This window comes from Pantherophis guttatus, chromosome 14 (genome assembly GCF_059756535.1).
Source record: "Pantherophis guttatus breed Tessera chromosome 14, ASM5975653v1, whole genome shotgun sequence".
In the NCBI taxonomy this organism is placed as follows: domain Eukaryota; kingdom Metazoa; phylum Chordata; class Lepidosauria; order Squamata; family Colubridae; genus Pantherophis; species Pantherophis guttatus.
Genome location: NC_142076.1, coordinates 20,374,664 through 20,398,780, shown reverse-complemented (window position 1 = coordinate 20,398,780; position 24,117 = coordinate 20,374,664). Strand labels below are relative to the sequence as shown.

General features: G+C 45.0%; 1 protein-coding gene across 1 annotated transcript; it reads left to right on the top strand.

The window, feature by feature from the left end:
• The first annotated feature begins 428 nt into the window (after positions 1-428).
• Positions 429-22,997, top strand: LOC117677576 (kinesin-like protein KIF19). The gene is made up of 20 exons (XM_087878788.1): positions 429-549; positions 993-1,073; positions 3,441-3,551; positions 6,211-6,298; positions 6,832-6,968; positions 7,318-7,443; positions 8,098-8,292; positions 8,924-9,076; positions 9,893-10,015; positions 11,435-11,588; positions 11,894-12,065; positions 12,956-13,130; positions 14,372-14,642; positions 14,852-14,973; positions 15,194-15,324; positions 16,270-16,375; positions 17,598-18,032; positions 18,247-18,403; positions 19,133-19,240; positions 20,885-22,997. Exons 1-20 carry the CDS (start codon positions 442-444, stop codon positions 20,959-20,961), a joined length of 3,030 nt encoding a protein of 1,009 aa, XP_087734914.1. The 5' UTR covers positions 429-441; the 3' UTR covers positions 20,962-22,997.
• Positions 22,998-24,117: the final 1,120 nt, after the last annotated feature.

Here is a 24,117-nt window from a genome sequence, read left to right as displayed (position 1 = left end):
TGTGACATGGTGGATTTCAAACCATCCATATTTGAAGGCTATTGTTCAATAGTTAGCAAATCCAGGGGGGTTCATGAATAGAATAGAATAAAATAGAATTTTTTATTGGCCAAACGTAATTGGACACACAAGGAATTTGTCTTGGTGCACACGCTCCCAGTGTACATAAAAGAAAAAATACATTCGTCAAGAATCATAAGGTACAACACTTAATGATAGTCATAGGGTACAAATAGTGTACTTTTAAATAGTGATTAAAAAGCCCCTTTTTCCTTGAGATCGGTGCTGAACCTTCCTCCGATGCCTTGCACCTTCCCTGCGTCTGTCTTGCATCACCTGTTCTCCACCCCCTGGGGAAATGACATTTTTTTTCCCCATTTGCGAGCTGCTCCTCCGGTTCCTCCTCCCATTCTTGCAAATCGCTTGGTTGAAGGCAGCCAGATGGGTATCTTAACACCCTCCGTGTCTCCCGGTGCAGCCCAGAGGAGGGGATTTTCGGGGGGCTCAGCTACTATGAAGGACCTGAGAACAGAAGAACACCAGGTGGTGGTAAGTTCTTCAGAGCTGGTGGATCACGGCCCCTGCCCTTCCCCATCACCCCACCCTTGCCACTTAGCAGTCATGCCTTTAAATGAGATGGTGAGGGGGGGGGCTGCTGACACAGAAAATGCCCCCCCCCCCCAGAGGTGCTCAGCTTCCTTTCCAAGCTGTGCGCAACTCTGCAGGATGAGCCCAATTGAAACAAAATTGAACCTGATGCTCAAATCTTAACCTGTCTACTCCCGTCTGGCTCGGTTCGTGTGATGAAATGCAAGGCAATTCCATCCCTCCGCCACCCTCGGAAAGGTGGCATGGCACAAGCGTGCCAGCTCTTTTGAAAACGGGTGCCTTGGACACCCGCTCTGCATCTGTAGCGGTGCAGAAATGGCGAGTGTGAAACCTTGCAGGAATTCCAAAGTTCTGGAAAGCCCAACTCTCGGTCTCGCTTGCAGGTGGCTCTCCGTATCCGCCCCATCAATGAGACTGAGTTGGAGGAAGGCGCGACGGTCATTGGCCACAGAGTGAGGGAGCAGGTGAGAGGGTGAGGGAGGGAGGACAGATGCGGGCTCTGGGTTCCATGGAAATGATAAAAGTTGGAGAAACCGGATCCAAAATTTTATATATTTTATTTATACTGTACGTTCATCTCACTCTGAAAAGCAACTCTTGAGTTTACTTAGGCACCAGAGTTACAAATATATTTATCTGAAGCCATGGGTTTTTGGGGGGGGGGGTTTCCCCCAAACTTCATCATTTTTAAGAGGTGGACTTCAGCTCCCAGAATTCACCAGCCAGCATCATGACGGGGGAATTCTGGGAGTGGAAGTCCACATCTCTTAAAAACTGGCAAATTGGGGGCGGAGGGGGGAAACAAAAACCAAGTTCTGAAGAGAACTGCCTTTCTTTGCACGCTCAGCTCTTCTATGGCACTTCCAGCTTCTTTTTTTACCCTCCCTCCTTTTACCAATGAATAAATAAATAATGAAAATAAATCAACCTACCACCAAAGGGCCAGTTCTTAGGGGGGGGGTGGAAATGATGCTTGGCTGCAATTCGTTACTTTATTTGGAAGTAAACTGTCCTATCCAGGAAAATATTTACAAGCTGGAATAGCAGACGGTTATCCTCATGCCAACACATTCTCAAACAGGGAGGTGGGGTGTATAAGGATAAGAAGCAGTATAGAGCCTGGCCTTATATTTTCCCTACAACTGCAGAGATTTTGCTGCTTTTGTACAAGGTTCAATCTCAACCCCTTGACCAAACATGCTTAATTTAAATTCTAATTGTGAGGGAGACGAAGACATCAAAGGAGTTGCAGCTCTAAACAGCCCTAATCAGTTCGTTGCTGCATGCAAAAGCTAACAGCCACCAGACAGCCAAAGAAATTTACAAAATATGTAGTCATCCACTAGCATTCTCGGAAAATTGGATTTTGCTATGAGCTGTGAGTATAATCGGAGGGACCCGGTGGCTCAGTGGCTAAGACACTGAGATTGTCGATTGAAAGGTTGGCAGTTCAGCAGTTCGAATCCCTAGTGCCGCGTAGCGGAGTGAGCTCCCGTGACTTGTCCCAGCTTCTGCCAACCTAGCAGTTCAAAAGCAGGTAAAAAATGCAAGTAGAAAAATCGGGACCACCTTTGGTGGGAAAGTAACCGCATTCCATGCGCCTTTGGCGTTGAGTCACGCCGGCCACATGACCACGGAGACGTCTTCGGACAGTGCTGGCTCTTTGGCTTTGAAACGGAGATGAGCACTGCCCCCTAGAGTCAGGAACGACTAGCACGTATGTGCGAGGGGAATCTTTGCCTTTACCTAGATATATTTGAGATAATATTTGATATTGCAAGTCTGTTAATTGGATAAACACCATCTTGAAATTTTCAGTGGATTTATTGTCCAAATTTGGCATTTATGCCCCCGTACGTTCAGCAGTAATTTTGTTCTGGTTTTCTTTAAAAGGGCAAATGATATATAATCTATACTGCAAGCCCTTCCCTTAATTGTATGCTTTTATCTGCAAAGCTGCCAAGGTTTTGTTGGGAAAGTGCCTTGACGTACAGTAACTCTTTCAGTGCCTCCATTGGGTGTGTTTCAAGGGAGAAGATATAAACCCAGGTTCTCCTTTCCCAGCTGGCTGGGGAATTCTGGGAATTGAAGTCCACACATCTTAAAGGTTGAAAAACACTGCTGTAGTTTCTCCATCCAGGAAAGCGTAATTGCCAATGGTTGCGTTTGGATGATCTCCTGGAACCCTTTCCAGTTCTATTGTTTTAAGGAGTTTGGTGCTGGCATCATGGCTGTTATTGTTGTTAGTTGCGAAGTCGTGACCTACCCATCGCGACCCCATGGACAACGTTCCTCCAGGCCTTCCTGTCCTCTACCATCCTCCGGAGTCCATTGAAGCTCACGCCGACTGCTTCAGTGACTCCATCCAGCCACCTCATTCTCTGTTGTCCCCTCCTTCTTTTGCCCTCCATCGTTCCCAGCATGAGGCTCTTCTCCAGGGAGTCCTTCCTTCTCCTTAGGTGGCCAAAGTATTTGAGCTTCCTCTTCAGGATCTGGCCTTCTAAAGAGCAGTCAGGGTTGATCTCCTTTAGGACCGACCAGTTGGATGGCCTTGCAGTCCAAGGGACTCGCAGGAGTCTTCTCCAGCACCAGAGTTCAAAGGCCTCCATTCTTTGGCCTTCTCAGCCTTCCTTATGGTCCAACTTTCATAGCCATCCATTGCAACTGGGAAAACTATAGCCTTGACTATACACACTTTTGTTGGCAGGGTGATGTCTCTGCTTTTTAGAATGCTGTCTAGATTTGCCATAGCAAATGTATAGTAAATATAGCATAGCAAATTTGCCATGGCATCATGGCTATCAACAACCTAATCTACTTCTCTGAAATAGATCGTGGTCTTGATGGACCCAATGGAAGATCCAGAGGATATTTTGCGTGCCAATCGGTCAAGGGAGAAAACATTCATTTTTGACATGGTTTTTGGCCCTCAAGCAACCCAGGTGAGGAAGTCCTTCTTGGCGGAGTAACTTGGAAGCTGCTAATCTAACCGGTTTCTTTTTTTCTTCTTCTTCTTCTTCCAAATCTTATTTCATGCTAGCTTTAAATGTATTGCTTAGTCATTTTAGGAAGACATCCTATCAGCCAGCCAACATGGATGTTGTCCTACTTTATCCTGAAGGCATCTTATGATTGGATGAAGCTCCTGCAGATTTCCTACATGAGCATCCAAGAGAGAAGTTACATTATGTTCGACCGATGTAAATCTCAAGATATTTTATCTGAATAGGAAGTGAAGTTGAATATATAGGAGTGTTCACATTGGTTAAATCAGTTTTTCTCAGCCTTGGCAACTTTCAGGTGAGTGGACTGGCTGGGGAATTCTGGGATTTGAAGTCCAAGTATCTAAGAGTTGCCAAAGTTGAGAAACACAAGGTTAAAGGACCCAATGGCTATTACATCAGTTGTAGCTTGCACATAGGTGTCATCTTTTCACTGTTGATTCTTCTCCTCCACATTCAGAGTCGATCGCTTCTAAGCACACAACCTTATTTGCATTTATCAGTACCTCTTGATCTGAAATGAGAGAGATTATGAAATATTATATCGATGTCCTTGCATCTAATGTTAAAGAAGAGGCTTCAAATTATCTCACCTCCTTTTTACTCTTCCTGATGTAAATTTGCTCTCCGTTTCTTCTTGTATTCATCCTGTGCCTTTGCTCTAAGTCACTGGGGATGAAATTATTGCCTTTTAAACCCACAGCGAAGTTTAAAAGTTGCAATTTAACCCTCCTGAGAGATGAAGTCATGTTTACTAGGGATGCTAAGGTACCGCTTTTGAAAAATTTCCAGCACGAATACATCTGAGTAGCTCTGGAAGCTTACTCTGCTGGGGCCAATTCGGCAACTCCGTGCCTCCCTTTAAGTTTCCATGGAAGAAAGGAAAATTATTAAAAGAAAAGCCCCATGGTCATAATTTGGTTATTTAAACAAAGCAGAAGCAATTACAATTAAAAATAGAAAAGTATCCCTCCTTCAAATAAGATATTGCAAAAACAACATCTTACTTATCATCTTTCTTTAGTGGGATGCAGAGGTGGGTTTCAGCAGGTTCTGACCAGTTCTGGAGAACCGGTAGCAGAAATATTGAGTAGTTCAGAGAACCGGTAGTAAAAATTCTGACTGGCCTTGCCCCCATCTATGGGATGGTTTGGAGTTATAATTCTGAGAATGGCTAGGCATATTGTCTGCTCAGATATAGGTGTAAAAAATATACTGGGAGGGAGGGAGGAAGGAAGAAGTGGAAGGATGATGAAGAAAGGGAGGGGGAAGGGAGGAGTGGGAGGGAGAGGAAGGAAAGAAGGAAGGGAAGGAGGAGGGAAGGAAGGGTAGGAGGGAAGCAGGGGGAAGGCAGGAAGGGAATAGGAGGAAAGAAAGAAAGAGGTGAATAGAAGGAAGGAAAGAGAATATGAGGAAGGAAGGAAGGAAGGAAGGAAGGAAGGAAGGAAGGAAGGAAGGAAGGAAGGAAGGGGAGGGGAGGGAAGGAAGGAAGGAAGGAAAGAAGGAAGGAAGGAAGGAAGGAAGGAAGGAAGGAAGGAAGGAAGGAAGGGGAGGAGGAGGAGAAGAAGGAGAACGGTTTCCATTTGCCCCTCTCATGATTAAAAGGCTGCCTTCCCTGCTTCGCTGACGTTGGCGTTTCATTAAGAGCCCTACGCAGTACAAAATCTTTTCACACTCGTGAAGGGCGTGAAGAAGGGCTCCGGAGGTGCTAAGAAAATGTGCTAAGAAAATGGAAGTCACTCTGTGGCTTTGCTGACCCGGAGAGGCGAAACCTCCTGAGCCGTGAAAGTGTCAAAATATTTGGTAATGGAAAAGTCCTAACAAGAGGCAAGGAAGCTGTGCTACTGCTTGGCACGTTGGGCAGCTGAGAGAAAGAGGCGTTCATAAAATGACATGCTCCGGGCTACATAGCAAGACCACATCATTGGTAGCTTCATGCTGCAGGAACATGTCTGGAAGCTACATGTTCCCGCAACTGAGCTAGAATGAAAGTCCCTTTATCCTTACCCAGAATGGCTGAGGATGATGGGTTAGCCCCCCAATGTCAGGTTACGATGTCATCTCAAATAAATTGCATTTCCAAACAAATAGCCTTTGATGAAATGTTTCATTTATTGAGCACAACAATCTCTCCCCGAGTCCATCGTAGTCAGCACTGACCTTCTGACCCCAAACCCTCCCTTTCCGTTCCCCAATTCTCTGCATCTCATTGGCCATCTTCCAAGTCACTCTCCCCATATCCACTACTTCAGCTCACAGGAATGTCCCCCCTCCCATCCCATCTCCTAGGGGATAATATCTTCAGGGAAAATAAGTAGGTGAAGAGTCAAGCGTCCTCTTCCTTATGTCAGCACTGGAGTGCTGACATCTGGTTTACAACCATCACAAGTTACAACCGTAATTGCCCAGTTCAATTACGGTCATAACTTGAGGACAACACAAAAAAGGAAGCCTCAATACTATGAGTTTTAACTCAAACCATAGCATAATAATGTCATCTGGCAGCTGAAACCTGTAGCTTGAAATCTTGAGAAGTTTAAAGACATGAATGGAAGTCGTTTTCAAAGCACCTCTGATTGTCACCTGTCATTCTTGCTAGGAGGAGGTGTATTTGTCCACTACTAAAAGCCTCATAGAAGGGGTCGTCTCGGGATACAACGCTACCGTTTTTGCATATGGGCCCACAGGTAAATAGCTCTGTCTTGTTGCTGATGTTGGGGTTGGTGGAACGAGGGGAAGAGAGATGGAAGGAGATGCTCTCTTTTAGGAATTCCACCCAAAACTTACCAGTTGGAATTGGAACTGAGAATATCCATTTACCTTTGTTCCTTCTGTCCTTCCTTCCTATTCCTCTTTCCTTCCTTTCCTTTCCTTCCTTTCTTTATTTATCCACCTATCTATCATCTCTCTCTCTCTCATCTCTCTACATACCTATCATCTTCCTTCCTTCCTTCGTCCCTCCCTCCCTTCCTTCTCCTCTTTCCTTACTTTCCTTCCTTCCTTCGTTTCTTCCTCTATTTATTCATCTATCTATCCTCTCTCTCTCTCTCTCTCATCTCTCATCTATATACCTACTATCATCTTCCTTCCTTCCTTCCTTCCTTCCTTCCTTCCTTCCTTCCTTCGCCCCTTCCTTCCTTCCTTCCTTCCTTCCTTCCTTCCTTCCTTTCTTCCTTCCTTCCTTCCTTCGTCCCTCCCTCCCATCCTTTTCTTCTCTCAGGAGCTGGGAAAACCTACACTATGCTGGGGACGGATTCAGAACCTGGAATATACATCCGTACCCTCCATGATCTCTTTCAAGCCATTGAGGCTACAGGAGATGACCAGAATTATTTGGTCTGTATGTCGTACCTGGAGGTGAGATCACCATGTTTACAGGATCGCAGGTTAAAGTGAGAAGAGACATATCTTGAAGTATCCGATGGGGTAGTAGGAATGAAATCAAACTAGGCATCCCCAAATCTTCCCACCCTCTTCTCCATAAAAAGGAAACATCTAGGAGAGAAGCCCCATCCTTGGGGTCCTGTAACCACTTTGCAAGAGAATGACCCAGTTGAATCTTCAGGGGGATAAAATGGGATCTAGAAGCAACTGATGGGAAAGATCCAGAATGTAGAAGAATGAATGTCAAGCTTTAGTAAGCACTTTTGGACAAGATGGGCAAAGAAGAAGTTTAGTGTCCTCGTTTCTCTCTTTTTCCTTTCAGGTTTATAATGAAATTATCCGTGATCTCCTGAATCCATCCACGGGTTATCTTGAGCTGAGAGAAGATTCCAAAGGGTGCATCCAGATTGCAGGAATAACGGAAGTCTCAACGACAAATGCCCAGGAAGTAAGTATCATCAACTTTTGATGGGAAGGGAAGAAGGCCGTACGCAGGAATTAATCCTGTTGCAAGAAGGGTCTCCATCCAGTTAATCTACACAATCCAAGGAAGAATTGGAAGCCAGATGTTGAATGAGCTCCCACAGGAGAAAGACGGGGGTCAAATGGAGCTCTAACCCTAGTCTAGACTTGCAATGAACATTCAAGGATCTATCCAGAATCTCAGTCATCCAGGTCATGGTTGTCCCAAAGGTGCTTTTTCAAGAGGCAACTGGACTTTCTGGTTTTTCTTTTGAAGATATCTCACTTCTCATCCAAGAAATTTCTTCAGCTCTTCAAAGGAAAACCAGAAAGTCCAGTTGCCTCTTGAAAAAGCACCTTTGGGACAATCATGACCTGGATGACTGAGAATCTCTGTAGACATTAAGAAGACAGCTGAAGAAGCTTCTTGGCTGAGAAGTGAAACGTCTCCAAAGAAAAACCAGAAAGTCCAGTTGCCTCTTGAAAAAAGCACCTTTGGGACATTCCAGGATCTAGTTTTTCTAAGTTCTGATGAGTTAAGAACCATCTTAACTGGGTCTCCTAAGAATTCCAGCGAGTTCTTCGGCTTTCAAATCTCACCCTGTCTTTGTAGACACATAGATGTGTTTGTGTTTGAAAGATTATGCAGTTGTTGACCAAAGGGAACAAGGAACGTACTCAGGAGCCCACGGCTGCCAACAAGACCTCCTCACGGTCACATGCTGTCCTGCAAGTGTCCGTGAAGCAGACCAACCGAATGAAAGGCATCGGTGAGGAAGTGCGTGTCGGAAGGCTCTTCATGGTTGACCTGGCTGGATCAGAAAGGGCTGCTCAGGTGAGGTCAACCATCCTTTAATTCTCTAGCCAATGATGCTACCTAGCACTGATAACATCATCTAATTTGGTCATCAAAGACCCTACAGCCATCTCCTCTTCCTCCTCCTCCTCCTCCTCCTCCTCCTCCTCCTCCTCCTCCTCCTCCTCCTCCTCCTCCTCCTCCTCCTCCTCCTCCTTTCCGCAAACCCCTCTCCCTTCTAGCACTGATGATGTTCCCTAGTTGGGTCATGAAACATCTACAAGAAAACCACCAAGCTCAGAGAGCACCAAGGACCCCACAGTTTAACCCTGAGCTACAAAGATTCTCTTCTATCAGTTTCCACCTCTCAGTAGTCATTGCTTAAAAGAGACCTCTACCAAATTTGCAAGTTTTTCCTGCTCTGATCCCAAGCTGTGTAACTAAAAACTACGGCATCTGTTGCATACTGAAGAGTGAACCATTTGGTCAATAAGGGTCTTATTGACCAAACTCTGTTCTAACAGGGGAACACCCTGCGTTAAAATGATTTTAATCTGGTTTTGAAAGAACTTTTCACCACCAGAACTTCTAGACCGTCTGCTGCTAAATCATTCTTGTGTGTCATTTTTTTTTCTTCCAAAAAGTGAATGTCTTCTTTCCTTCTCCACAGACACAAAATCAGGGCAAAAGGAGGAAGGAAGGGGCCCACATCAACCGGTCCCTCCTTGCTCTGGGGAACTGCATCAATGCGCTGAGCGAAAAGGGGAGCAGCCGAACGCAATACATCAATTTCCGAGACAGCAAACTGACCCGTTTATTGAAGGTAACAAATTATACCTGAAGGATCCTCTTAAGCAGGGGTGGGTTCTAAATTTTTTTACTACCAGTTCTGTGGGTGTGGCTTATTTTGTGGGTGTGGCTTGGAGGTCATGTGACTAGGTGGGCATGGCTAGCTGGTCAGAGTCATTTCTGGAAGGTCCTTGCACTCACGACCAGTCCTCGCACTTACGACCCGACTCATTTGTTTGCTTTTAACACTGATCAGCTGTAGGGCGGCCCTTTGAAGCCCCGCGGCAAGAGTTTAAACAGTTTTTTTCCCCTCTAGTCATCAGCTGGGACTAAGGAGGCAGCAATAGATTGGGGGTGGGACCAAATAAAAGATAAGAATAACGTGGGTGGGTGGGAGGGCGGGGGGGGAAGAACCGGTTCGGTGACGTCATATCGTCACTGCTACTGGCTCGGCCGAACCGGACCGAACCGGGAGGAACCCACCACTGCTCTTAAGTGTCGATTTATCAAGCCCGATCACATAATTTCGTAGTGGAGCACGGGTATTCAGCTAGTTTATTCAAGTCTTAAGTCTACGAATAAAGTCAATAGGGAAGCCGGATTCCCTTAACAACCGTGTCTTTCATTTAACAACTGCAATTAATTCACTTAACAACTCCGGCAAGGAAGGTCATAAAAATGGGACAAAATGGATTTCACAGCTCTCTCGCTTGGGCTCTCAATTGTGCTCGTAAGTCAAGGCCTTTCCATACTGCCGTACAAACCACCTTCAAATTCACTTCTTAAGAGTATAGTTTTGTTGGCTCCAAGAGCCAGATGCTCACAAGAATCTCATCTCTTATCTCTTTAGGATTCCTTAGGAGGCAACAGCAGGACGGTTATGATCGCTCACATCAGCCCAGCCAGCAGCTGCTTTGAAGAATCTCGGACGACGTTGATGTATGCCTATCGAGCCAAGAACATCAAAACCAGGGTCAGAGCGAGAAAAGGACAATCACCTAGATGGGGGTGGCCAGTGCAGAAATTTATAGAATAGAATAACAGAGTTGGAAGGGACCTTGGAGGTCTTCTAGTCCAACCCCCTACTCAGGCAAGAAACCCTATACCATGTCAGATAAATGGTTGTCCAATCTAACAATGATAGCAAAAATGATCACACCAATGCTCGCTTACCAAAATTGATTTTGGTTTTCCGACATTACAGATTTCCTTTCTGAACTAACTGCCCAGCGTTCAAAGTAGGCCAGATCTGAGAAAAAGGCAATGCAGACACTATTAGAACTCTATTTTGCTTTCATTATATAATATAATATATATTATTATATTATGTTATACTCCGGTATAATGAACTGAATTTCAAAAGCCTGCCAGACTATCCTTCTGCTCCATCGTATACAAAACAGAATCAACGTGGGTTTATCTTGAGTTGCTTTCTTACCTGCTCTTCTTTCCTGGGGTTAAGTTGATGTTTATAGTTTAACAGTCCTTTCTTTCTTTCCCTTCCTTCCTTCCTTCCTTCCTTCCTTCCTTCCTTCCTTCCTTTCTCTTTCTTTCTTTCTTTCTTTCTTTCTTTCTTTCTTCCTTCCTTTCTCTTTCTTTCTTTCTTTCTTTCTTTCTTTCTTTCTTTCTTTCTTTCTTCCTTCCTTCCTTCCTTTCTTTCTCTTTCTCTTTCTTTCTTTCTTCCTTCCTTCCTTCCTTCCTTCCTTCCTTCTTTTTCTCTTTCTTTCTCTCTCTCTCTCTCTTCCTTCCTTCCTTCCTTCCTTCTTTTTCTCTTTCTCTCTCTCTCTCTCTTTCTTTCTTTCTTTCTTTCTTCCTTCCTTCCTTCTTTTTCTCTTTCTTTCTCTCTCTCTCTCTTCCTTCCTTCCTTCCTTCCTTCCTTCCTTCCTTCTTTTTCTCTTTCTTTCTCTTTCTTTCTTTCTTTCTTTCTTTCTTTCTTTCTTTCTTTCTTTCTTTCTTTCTTTCTTTCTTTCTTTCTTTCTTTCTTTCTTTCTTGTTATCTCCACACTCATTCACAGATAAGTAATTCTCAGTAAGCAGAATATTTCTCCTTTAGAAGTATAGGTTTTCGAATAGAAGGGAAAGAACTTCTATTTTGTAATAATTTTTGGAAAGTTAGGTGCCCTACAAGCATCATTCTTCCATAGAGAAGCTTCCTCATTTCTCAGGGACTCCCCTTTCAGAAACAATCCAGTTTGCAGTCGCTACTAGGGGTGGTACATACGTTTCAACGGACCATGAATCCAAAAGGCCACCAGACATAGAAACTTTGAGCTAAAGAGCCTCAGAACATCATTAAGATCATGATTCTTCCCAAACTGGTTTCTTGTTCTTCTTCTCCTTCATATTAATTAGTATTCTTGGGATGCTTGACCAGATGTTTCTGCCTCAACAGGTCAAGCGTAATCTTCTCAATGTCTCTTACCACATCGCTCAGTACACCAGCATCATTTCGAACCTCCGGCGTGAGATTGAATGCTTGAAGGCCAAGGTTGAAAACCAGGAGAAACATCTCCTGAGCCCCGGGGCCAAAGATGGACAAGCTCAAGGTGAGATAAACAACCCGATCCGGCTGAATCCCACCACTGACTTTGCCTCTGTTTAACCAGGGTTTATACTTAGCTTAATGTGCATGATATTTCATTCTAGAACAATGTTCTCCAATCTTGGTAGTTTTAAGATAGGCAGACTTCAACTCCCAGAATTCTGGCTGGCTGGGGAATTCTGGGAATTGAAGTCCACCCATCTTAAAGCTGCCAAGGTTGAGAAACACTGTTCTAGAAGCTAGAAACTAGCTTCAAAAATAAATTGTCTAACTGAGGTGTAGAAAGGTCTTACTTCTTGTCGTCCTCAGGGGAGACTCCTCTGGATTTGGAGGAGGATGGCCATCAGTTGCAGAAATTACGGAAACAACTGGTGGGAGCCTTCAAGGAACAGATGGACATGCGACGCAGTTTAATGGAGCTGGAGAATACCAACATGGAACTCCACGTAGACACCTCCAGGCATCTTCTCCTGATTGCAGAGTGAGCCAAAGGACCTTTCCCCCCATAACCCATCTTTAGCTTGTTGAGAGACAGCAGAATTAGAACGAGAGTGGAAATTCCAGCGAAACAGATTTCAGCTAAAGACAAGGGGGTCCAGTTCACGGACTATAAATTAAACCAATGAATAAATAAATCAATAAATATGCTTAAACAGAGGAAGTTAGATAAGTGGTAGGGAATTGGAGATCAAAGCAACGGTTCTTTTAGACCCATCCCAGTTGAACGAAGATCTTGTAAATCAACAATGATTGCAAAGATTCCTTTCAGAAAATTGGTCTCTCAAAACTGGAGAACAGTCACATATTGCAATTAAGGGCATTGAAGTCAACTCAAGGGTACCCAACTGGAGAAGAACTGGTGTAGACTTCCAAGTCTTAAGCTTGGAACAGATCTAGTCACAATATCCTTCCTTCCTTCCTTCCTTCCTTCCTTCCTTCCTTCCTTCCTTCCTTCCTTCCTTCCTCTATGAGATCTTTCTTTCTTCCCTTTTCTTCTTCCTTCCTTTACATACGAGATCTTTCTTTCTCCCCTTTTCTCCTTCCTTCCTTCCTTCCTTCCTTCCTTCCTTCCTTCCTTCCTTCCTTTACCTATGAGATCTTTCTTTCTCCCCTTTTCTCCTTCCTTCCTTCCTTCCTTCTTTCCTTCCTTCCTTCCTTTACGAGATCTTTCTTTCTCCCCTTTTCTCCTTCCTTCCTTCCTTCCTTCCTTCCTTCCTTCCTTCCTTCCTTCCTTCTTTCCTTCCTTCCTTCCTTCCTTCCTTCCTTCCTTCCTTCCTCTACGAGATCTTTCTTTCTTCCCTTTTCTCTCTCCTTCCTTCCTTCCTTCCTTCCTTCCTTCCTTCCTTCCTTCCTTCCTTCCTTCCTTTCCAGCTGGGAGCGTGAGAGAGTTCGTCAAGGTGGCCAAACTGCCAACACACACCATCCCAGTGAAAAGGAAGACGAGGAGGCTGACCAGGAAGATTTCCTGGAACCTGTGGAGATCGCAATTGCCAGGGAAGAGATAAACACACTGGTGGCAGAGCAGCGGAAAACGGCTGCCTTAAAGGTAACGGCAGGAAGGAAGTTTCGCAATTGGCTCAGAATTGTTCAGTTAAGCTCAGTCAGTGTGTGTCCCTGTGAACAACAACACCTTCCCACTCATATTACTTCCAAAATCTGGGGAGCATTTTCATTAAATGAAAAAAAAACCATGCAGTACTTATTTATTGACCTATTTAATTAAGGATGTTATGATTTAATGAATAAATGTCTGTTCCTCCTGAGCTGACTTTCAAAATGGGTTAGTTGAAGTTTGCTGAGAATATAGTGGAATGTTTGCATCTCGAGTGTTGTTATGTTGTAGACATAAATTCCAGGTCTTCGTTGTTTGGGAGTGGGAGTTTTCAAGTGGGAATTTTTCAGCAAAAAGAAAGAGGACACTGTCCCAAACTATAACTTCCCGAAAGCTTTGCAATGTATTGCTTTATTGGATTGCATGGCTGGATTTTATAATGCTACTGTCAGATTCCAAAACCCTTGGAATTGAAGACTGTTTTTTTATTATGAGCATTATGGCCACTATTTTGACTTGATCTGGCCACATCAAAGGAATTGGGTCCTGTTGTGGTCCTCCAGCAGCCTGCGAAGCTGGCAGTGGAGTTGGACAATGAGGAGACTGGGGAGGACCATGAGCCAGTCCTGGAGGCTGGGGAAGGCTCGGATGGGGGCTCTGTGTTGGAGGCAGAGATGGGGCCAGGGCCATTGGGGAGCGATGCGCGGACTCCAGAGCCTCCAGAGGCTGACAGCAGAGAGGCAGAGGAACAGGAGGAGCCTGTTCCTAGTGCACGCATGCGAAGAGCTGCCAGAAGGCAGGAGCAGATAAAGCAAAAAGGACAACTCGGGAGTAAGGCCAGGAGATGATTGGCCCCTCCCAGAAGGCTTAAAAGAGCAGCAACAGCGTCTCTTGCTTCTGAACTATTGCCAAGAAAAGCCTTTGGCAGGGTGCCAAAAGAGACAAATGTTGGTGATAAGGCTGAAGGATTGTTTATGAAGAATTTGTTTTGGACTTAATTTGGACTAAGCTGAGAATGAAGTAATTCTCAGCTGTTCTAATAAAATATGTTTGTTTAGGACTAATTGCGTCTGGTAATAACTACTTGGGCCTAGGTCACAACAGGAGGAGCTCTTTCACTTTAGAATTCAATAACTTCTTAATATTTAGACCTTTCTTCAGAAATGGAGAACTTTGTCCCCACCGTCCATTGGAAGGGACACCAGAGTTTTCCAAGTTCTCCTTTCCTAATTTAGGCTGACCTGGAGCAAAGGTTGGCAAATGCCAAGAAGAAAGTTTCCCAGATGGAGAAGTTGCTTCCGGAACAAACCACCAGCAAGGACCAACGGGAAGTTCTGAGCCTCTTGTGCAAGACCCACGAGTTGGAAGTGGGGAAGACAGAACTTCAAGCCAACGCTTTGTACAAGGACAACCTCCTCTGCCAGAAGGATTTCATCATCCAGCGCCACCAGCAGTACCGACATCTCTGTGAAGAGCTTATTCAACAGCAGTGGTCCCTGATCAAAGGTAGGACTGGAGGACCTCAACTGATATCTCAAGAGCTTTCTCTGGTCATGCTTTTCTCTAGCTTCCAGCCATACTTCATTAAAAACACCACACGTGGCTTTCCAAAGGGGATCTTACTACTACATCACCCTTATCTTCGTTGGTTTCTCTGGGAATTTGCCTAGCTCTTTGGGGCCACCAACTCTGGAAGCTTTCTGTCTTTTCTGTAGACCACAATATCCCAGTCCTGGGACCTCTCGAAAAACTGTATCGCCTGTATTTCCATGAATTAGAGGAAGGAACTCTGGATCGTCTGATGGTGCTTCACTCATTGATGTCCAATGCGTGGCAGGTAAGACAGAATCCTCTCCTATTCCCCTAAATGGGGATTCCCCAGAGAGAGGACTGGGGGAAGTTGCTTATCATTGTTATTATTTATTTATTAAATCTATATGAAATGAGAACGGTATGATACGGAAATAACACTAGGTAAGGTCAACTTTGCATGAGATGCATCCATCAGCTGATGAACTAAGATTTCAATTTTTTATTTTTTATGTCTTGTGGGATAGTTCCATTCTGGACAGATTCCGAGACAGGACCGCAACAGAGAGGAAAATCCAGAAGGATCCGTCGATCACAAGAAAGCTTCCCTTCCAGGACCCAAATTTGAACTTCCCCCAATTGTGGTGGATTCAGACAGGTACGGACAGCTTTTAGCCGAAAGAAAAAAGGATCCGTCAATGGCAAAAACACTTTGATGACACCTATCAAATTGGAAATGTGGTGGCTCAGTGGCTAAGACACTGAGCTTGTTGATCGAAAGGTCGGCAGTTCAGTGGTTCGAATCCCTAGTGCCGCGTAACGGGGTGAGCTCCCATTATTTGTCCCAGCTTCTGCCAACCTAGCAGTTCAAAAGCAGGTAAAAAATGCAAGTAGAAAAATGGGGACCGCCTTTGGTGGGAAGGGAACAGCACTCCATGCGCCTTTGGTGTTGAGTCATGCTGGCCACATGACCATGGAGATGTCTCCAGACAGCGTTGGCTCTTCAGCTTTGAAACGGAGATGAGCACCGCCCCCTAGAGTCAGGAACGACTAGCACATATGTGCGAGGGGAACCTTCACCTTTACCTTATCAAATTGGAGATCGTAGAAGAAGTGGCAGAACCTGGGGGGGGGGGGGTGGAGTCATAAGAGAAATCAGCCTAGAATTGCTACGTAGCCACAAAGAGACTAAGCCCAACTCTTCTTGAATCCCTTTGACCCTTTCCTAGCGCCAAAATAGTGCTAAGCGTTACTTGAATAGATTCCTGTGCACAGGCATGATTAGCAATAAATCAGTTTAATTGGAACTTCATGTATGATCCTGGTCTTTTGCACCTGACAGAGATGGTCCCAATTCGTTAAAGGGAATATTGTGGAATTTCTTTCTAAGTGAACCCATAGTCCTTTTTGTCCTCTACTTTCGCAGGGCTTCAACGGTTTTTTTCTGTGTCTAATTAAATAATCCCAATTTTCCATTTGATTTGAGTTGGGTTTACTCAACCGCGCCTATAATCCAAAGACTAGATCTCCTTCCCAATGGGGGATCTGCTAACTCATCTGCCAATGTTTCATATTGGTGTTTTTTATCTTGCATTTTCTTAAGTGACAGTTACCGGTCCTCTTCTAAAAACACCCCAGCAAAAAAGAAGGTGACCCGTGAATGGAACCACGCTCCTAATCTGTTTCATCTGTTAACACCTGTCCACCAGGTTAGTCCATCAAAAGACCTTCTATGCTTCTTCTGCTTTGCGTTTGTTTCATCTTGTCCTTGAAGTTCAAAAGAAGAGATATATATGGGAATGATAATCTCTTATCCTCATCGGGATCTATCTGTCAAGAGTTAGGATTTTGGGGAGCTGGTACATGCCACGGTTTATAGCAGGGATCTCCAAAACCTGGCAACTCTTAAGCTTTGTGGACTTCAACTCCCAGAGTTCTGGCAGTTGAAGTCTACAAGGCTTAAAGTTGTCAAGTTTGGAGACTCCTGGTTTACGGCAAGACCAAGTCTTTCATTAAGAGGTATGTGGTAGAGAACAGGCAAAAAGTCAAGATTCAGAGCAAAGAAAGAAAGACCAGAAGTGGAGGACAAATAGATCCTTCAACTATTTCAATAAAAAAGGAAAAGCTCAGAATGTATTTTAGGGGACTTTGTAGCTTAAGGAACCGGGTATCCAATGCAGAGGTAGGCTGCTAGGGGTTCGCAGGGGTTCGGGAGAACCTCTAGGTAAAATTCTGTGCAGTTCGGAGAACCCCCAAATCCCACTCCTGCCCCGCTCCTCCCAGGAATTCCCACGTGGCCTGTTTTGGATGCAGGTAAGTGCAGGATGTGCACGGAGGCTCGAGGAAGGCAAAAAATGGGCCTATTGGCCTCCAGAGGGCCTCTGGAGCCTGGGGAGTCCGTTTTCCCTCTCCCGGAGGCTCAAGAAAAGCCTCCGGAGCCCGGGGAGGACTAAAACACCCCCCTCCCACCGTGGTGCAGGAGGCCGACTGGGCCATGCCCACCATGGCCACGCCCACCTAGCAATCAAGCAGAGAACCCCTTGCCAAAATTTTGGAAGCCCATCCCTGATCCAATGCCATTCTGTCTCCCTTCTGTGATTTCACTTTTTTTATTACGGTAGAGTCAGCCTTGTAAGCAATGAGGTCAGCGCCAAGCAACGTTCCTCAAGTTTTCACACCACAGCCAGAGAAACCGAGGAGTTGAAGCAGAGTCTTCACCCCGGAGAAGATTGCTTAAACCAAAAAAAGCCATTTCATGAAGATAATGGCTTGTAGGGATTTGGTGCCACATTTGGGGAAAACTCAGCTAGTTTCATATCAAGGGAAGTCATCAATGACATCCTTGGTCGATCATCAACCAGGTTTGCAGAATAGCTAGCCTTTGAATGGGACCATGTACAAATATTGTCTTGTAAATATTTTGGTTTCTAGAAGAAGACTTCAGGCATCCCTTCACAAAAGGTCGCCTCCAAGCTACGTTCTCCATCTTCCCAAGATTTTGGTCGGAAAAATTCCAGGCCAGACGCCCTCAATGGCCTCTTGACTCTAAAAACATTGAAGGAGATGGTTGATAGCACCAAGAAGATCGCTTTGATCGCCACCCACCGTCGATCCCAAGTCCAGGAGAAAGACCTCGGGAGGAAGGTCTCCTCCGCACAGTATTTTGGGGAGGAGAAGGTGGAATGGCAGCAGCCCAGTTTCACTCCAGAACATCGCTCCAAAGGCACGGCCACCATCAATGGTCTTGGAGGAATGTTCCAGAGGAAAGTTTGGACACACCACCAGGTTCAGAATGAAGGAGACGAAGAGACATCTTGGGAAAGGAAAACAGAGAAGCAGGGACCTCTTGAACCTACCTCCTCCAAGGTAAGATGGCTTTACAAAGAATGAGCAGAGCATGGACCTAGAAGTCAGATGAAGTTATGGTGGCTACACCATCAGATGAAAAGTACATCAGATGAAGAACCACGGTTACATCACAGACAGGAGGGATAACTCCCAGTGAAAGTGCTATCAGAAATCCTTACCTTAATGATCCAGTCTGGATCAATATCTTTTCTTTAAAAAAATCTCCTTACAGATTTTGCAAATGAAACACTGGTCCCCCTCCAGTCAGGACAGCAATGGGCCAGGAAACCAGATGCCACCCACCAAAACCCCAGATGGTTCTGTAGGAAATCTTTCCCACATCTTTCCAGTTCCCACAAAACTCAAGTTTCCCGTTGGACATCAAACAGGTAGAACGTGACTTAACAAGACTTTGGGCTTGTTTGCAGAGATCTAGAACAAGGGTGAAGAACCCATGACCCTTCCTTTGTAGGACACAAGGTTATCCTTGACCAATCGCCATGCTGGCTGGAACTAATAGACCTTTTTTTTTTTTTAATTTTATTTATATGCCGCCCTTCTCCGGAGACTCAGGGCGGCTTACAATGCGTTAAGCAATAGCCTTCATCCTTTTGTATATTTTATACAAAGTCAGCTTATTGCCCCCACAAACTGGGTCCTCATTTCACCTACCTTAGAAAGGATGGAAGGCTGAGTCAACCTTGAGCCTTGGAGAGATTCGAACCAGCAGTAAATTGCAGGCAGCTGTGTTAATAACAGGGTGCACTAAACCACTGTACTATCAAGGCTCTTGGAGACCAACGAAACCTAGGAGATGTAGGGAGATGTAGATTTCTTAACTCTTGGGTTGGCTTGCCACCATGATTGTAATACTGTTAGGCCTCAGGAATTAGGCACAGCTGGAGAAACAGATGAGGTTGAAGGGATGATCTTTGAGTGTTTTGCACTGCTCACTGGGAATTCTGGGAGTTCTAGCTTTCACCCATCCTGAGAGGATCTGGAGGGAAGTTGAGTGAAGAGAACTAGAGAGTTGGTCATATCACTGCAATTAACACAGATGAGACCCCTTCCATGTCCCTATTCACATCTTTCTTTCTTCTCCTTCTTCCCCATGAAAGAAGAAAACCCACCGCAGGTCCTGATTGTAAACCACGTGGGACCTAGTACCATCCAGCAGAGTAACTCCAACCAACCCCGAGGCCAAGTTCTCCAGAAACAAGTCAAAGGTCAGTCTGGGAAGCTGAAGGCCAATGAACGGAGCCATCTACAGTAGTGACCAAAATTGTGGAAAACTTTTTGGGGAAAAGTGTATTTTCTAAAACTAGCTAATACTATCACTTTTGTTTGGAGTAGTACCATAAAATTATATCTCAATGGAAAGATAATTTAATCAAGAATGTAATGCAATAACTTTTATGAAGGATTTGCTATTAGAATAGCAGTTACAGTATAAAGAAGAGAAGTTAAACACGGAGAAAAAATGAGATATACAAAAATTATCACCATGTCAGTTGATACTGTTGGGTAACCTTTAGCATGAATTATGGCCTTACAACCAGGGGTGAAATCCAGCAGGTTCTGACAGGTTCTGGAGAACCGGTAGTGGAAATTTTGAGTAGTTCAGAGAACTGGCAAATACCACCTCTGGCTAGTCCCAGAATGGGTTGGGAATGGAGATTTTTGCAATATCCTTCCCCTGGAGTGGGGTGGGAATGGAGATTTTGCAGTATCCTTCCCCTGACACACCCACCAAGCCACGCCCACCAAGCCACACCTCGCCCACCAAGCCACACCCACATAACTGGTAGTAAAAAAAATTGGATTTCACCACTGCTTACAACATCTTCCCATGAAGTGAACCAAGTTTTTTTAGTTCTGCAGCTGTTATCATGTGAAACCAAGATTGAAGGATTGCTTCTATTAACTGGGTTTTATTGCTGGGTCACTTCCGACTAACAAGTTTCTTTCGTCGCCTCCATAGATTTTCAATTGGGTGAAGGTCTGGGCTCTTCCCAGGCCATTCCAGCAGTAGAATAGGATTCTCTTGAAACTCCAAAAATAAAAATAAAAGTGGTGTTATTAGCCATCAAACCTCAAAAATACACTTTCCCCAAAAGGTTTCCACAATTTTGGCCACTACTGTATACTCTACCGTCCTTGTTCAGGTTAAGGTTGAAAGCAGGAGTGAAATTCAGCAGGTTCTGGAGAACTGGTAGCGGAAATTTTGAGTAGTTTGGCGAACTGGCAAATACCACTTTTGGCTGGCCCCAGAGTGGGGTGGGAATGGAGATTTTGCAATATCATTCCCCAGCAGTGGGGAGGGAATGGAGATTTTGCAGTATTCTTCCCCTGCCACGCCCACCAAGCCACACCATGCCCACCAAGCCACGCCCACAGAGTAAAAAAAAATTGGATTTCACCACTGGTTGAAACCCACAACAGAACAGGTTGTGTAATGTGTGATGTTCGGTTCGGCGGGTAGCATATTCTGCAAAACCCAGGCCCAGAGTTTCAAGCTGAAAAAAAGAGCAGCCGCTGAAGTCTACAAATTCCCAACTTGTGAGTCTTGAGGATTTGTGTTATTTACTCCGGAACATTCTGTTTCCCACAGCAGTGTTCTGGAAAGACATATAAGGAAAAGGAAATGGGGAGGGAAGAGGAAAAAACATACTTCAAAATCTTTAAAAAGATGCAATCTTTTTTACGATGGGGAAGGGAAGATAATCTGAGTCTCTTGACGGAATTTCTGGCGGGAGAGAGTGTCCTTCGCAGCGCTGGTCTTCCTTCCCGCTGCTGATGGACCCACAGAAGAAGCTCCCCACCCCGTGGCATTTATCACACCCGCCACATGGTTTGTTTTTCTCGCCCAGGGCCCGTTGAGAGCATCGGTGGATATCGGAAACAGCAGCCCGTTACTCACTCGAAGAAGGCAGGAAAGCCGAAATAACCGCAAAAGCCACGGAAATCCATCAAGCTCAGAAGGATCGTCCTTCACCCAGATGCTGAGATACAGGAGAACCGAAGTTGGTGGACTGTGTGAATGGAAGTAGTAGTGACTCTGGGTTTACGCTGTGGCCCTGCCTGAACCAAAGGGCCACCCATACAGTCCTAAGAACAAGAGTCCCACTCTACTGGATTCAGCTAAGGCTGAATCTCAAGTCTCTCATGGTGGCCAACCAGAAGCTTCTGAGATGCCCACAAGCAAGGAGATGAAGAATGTCCCCTCTCTCCCATCACTGTTACACCACAGTTTGTTCCCAACACAGAGGTAGCATGGGGTCTTCCACATTAATACCCCTGAATAAGCCACACCCACCCTGTACAGGCAGTCCCCAACTTACAACAGTTCATTTAGTGACCGTTCAAAGTTACAATAGCACTGAAAAACAGGGACTTAGCCCCATTTTTCACAACTTACAGCCATGACAGTGACCCACATTCAGACGCTCATCAACTGACTCATAGTTATGACGGTTGCAACGTCCCTGGGGTCACACGATCTCATTGCGACCTTCTCACCAGCAAAGTCAATGGGGAAGCTAGCTTCCCTTCACAGTCCTGTTACTAACTTCACCACTGCAGCGATTCAACTTAGCAACGGCGACAAGAAAGGTCGTAAAACGGGGCAAAACTCACCTCGACAACGCCTCGCTCAGCGACAGAAATGTTGGGCTGAAAATCTGTGATCGTTATGTCAAGGACCACCTGTACCATTTTAGGCGGGGAGTGTGTGTCTGTCCTAGTTTCGAACCGTGGGGCAAAACTCACCTAACCAATGTCTCGCTTAGTAACGGAAATTTTGGGGTGGTCGTAAGTCGAGGACCGACTGTGTTTATCCAAGCCCCGATACCTTTCCTAGCATACATTTACCTGTCTTCAGAAGACGGGACAAGGGAGGATCTCCTGCTTCATGGACTGCACCGGGTGGCAGCTAGAGATCCCAATTCAAATTCCCAGCTCTCAGTGAGCGCCTGAAGGCCCTTGCTCCCCCCCCGCTTCAGCCCCACCTTCCTCACAGGGCAACAGTGAGGTGGATGCTACTGAAAACACTTTTTTTAAAAAAAAATTTGATTTATATGCCGCCCTTCTCCAGAGACTCAGGGCGGCTTACAATGCGTTAAGCAATAACCTTCATACTTTTGTATATTTTATACAAAGTCAGCTTATTGCCCCCACAAACTGGGTCCTCATTTCACCTACCTTAGAAAGGATGGAAGGCTGAGTCAACCTTGAGCCTTGGAGAGATTCGAACTTAATCTCTCCCCTGGCTCAAGCTGATGAAGGGAGGAGAACTTGTGGCTCAGAGGTTAATACAACTGCCTAACAGGCTGAACTGTCCAAGTTCAAATCCAAGTAAGGGTATGGCTAGCTGATGAGAGCTAAATAGCTTGAAATAGATCTATACTAGTCTCCCTTTATTTCTTTATCAGCAAAATATAAATTTGGTGTAATATATACATATGTATATATGCAAAAAATTAAAATCTCGGGTGTTTTCCCGCGTCACGTTAAATAAGTTAGTTAAAATGTTTAAAATTCTGGTTAAAATCCTAGCTTAAAATCTTCTAAAAATCCTTACAGAGCACTCTGCAAGGTCCTTTAAAACCTCAGCTAAAATCCTACCAGTACCTTAAAACTTTTTCTTTATAGCAACGTTTGCTATAAATATATATATACATGTAAAATTGGAACGGTTATCATCAGTATTATATTATTATAATAATATCATTATTATGCCATTATTAGAGTTGTTAAAAATCTATGAGAAGGCAAATATTGGATAGTGAATTACAAAAGCAGAATCTACCTGCGGAAAGCTGTAAAATCGTATTATTCTGCTGTGTTCTTTGTTTTTTCTATTTGTTTGTATTGGTCTTATTATTTTTTGTTTTTCCTTTCCCTCCCCCCCCCTTTTTTTTACTTGTGGTTTTTAAAGTTGAAAAATCTTCAATAAAAACCTATTTTTTAAAAAAGAAAAGAAAAGGAGACCACATCCGCACCTATATATGTGTTCCTCAAAGGGAAGTCGAAGGTGGCATGTGACTAACAGGAAGTGCATGGGTCAACCAATCTTTCTCCTGTTTTCTTAATGGGTTTGCGAGTCTGATGAGCCTGATCTTGTTTCTCTCTCGGGGTGGAGGACAGTTACAGAATCATAACACGTTGGTACAAGGCACCTAGAAACTGGGAGATGGTAAGTTCTAGTCCCGCCTTTGGCACGAAAGCCGGCTGGGTGATTTTGGGCCAATCACCAGGAGACCGTGAGTTCTAGTCCTAACCTTTAGTCTAGTTTATTCCAGGCCTAGAGGTGGAGCTGTTGCCTCACAATCAGGAGGTTGTGAGTTTGATCCTAAGTAGAGGCAGATGTAGGGTTTCCTGCTTGGGCACGGGGTTGACCCGATGACCTGCAAAGGTCCCTTCCAACTCTGTTAAATCTGTTAGAAGCAGACAGTACCTTCATGCTACACCAAGCCTGCTTGGGACACCCAGCTAAAAACGAGGAGATTGGAGAGTTCTAGTCCTCCCTTAGGCAGGTAGACCTTGGCTCAGTCCCTCTTGCTCAGCCTTGAGAAGAAGGAAGAGGAGGAGGAGGAGGAGGAGGAGGAGGAGGTGGAGAAGGAGAAGGAGAAGGAGAAGAAGAAGAAGAAGAAGAGGAGGAGGAGGAGGAGGAGGAGGAGGAAGGGAAGGGGAAGAGGAGGTGGAGGAGGAGAAGAAGAGGAGGAGGACGAGGGGAAGAGGAAGAAGGAGAAGAAGAGGAGGAGGAGGGGAAGGGGAAGAGGAGGAGAAGAAGGAGAAGAAGAGGAAGAGGAGGAGGAGGGGAAGAAGAAGAGGAGGAGGAGGAGGGGGGAAGAGGAAGAAGAAGAAGAAGAAGAGGGGGAGGAGGAGAAGAAGGAAAAGGGGAAGAGGAGGAGAAGGAGAAGAGGAGGAGGAGGAAGAGGAAGGGAAGGGGAAAAGGAGGAGGAGGAGAAGAAGAAGGAGAAGGGGAAGAGGAAGAGGAAGAGGAGGAGGAGAAGAAGAGGGGGAGGAGGAGAAGAAGGAGAAGGGGAAGAGGAAGAGGAGGAGAAGAAGAGGAGGAGGAGAAGGAGAAGGAGAAGAAGAGGGG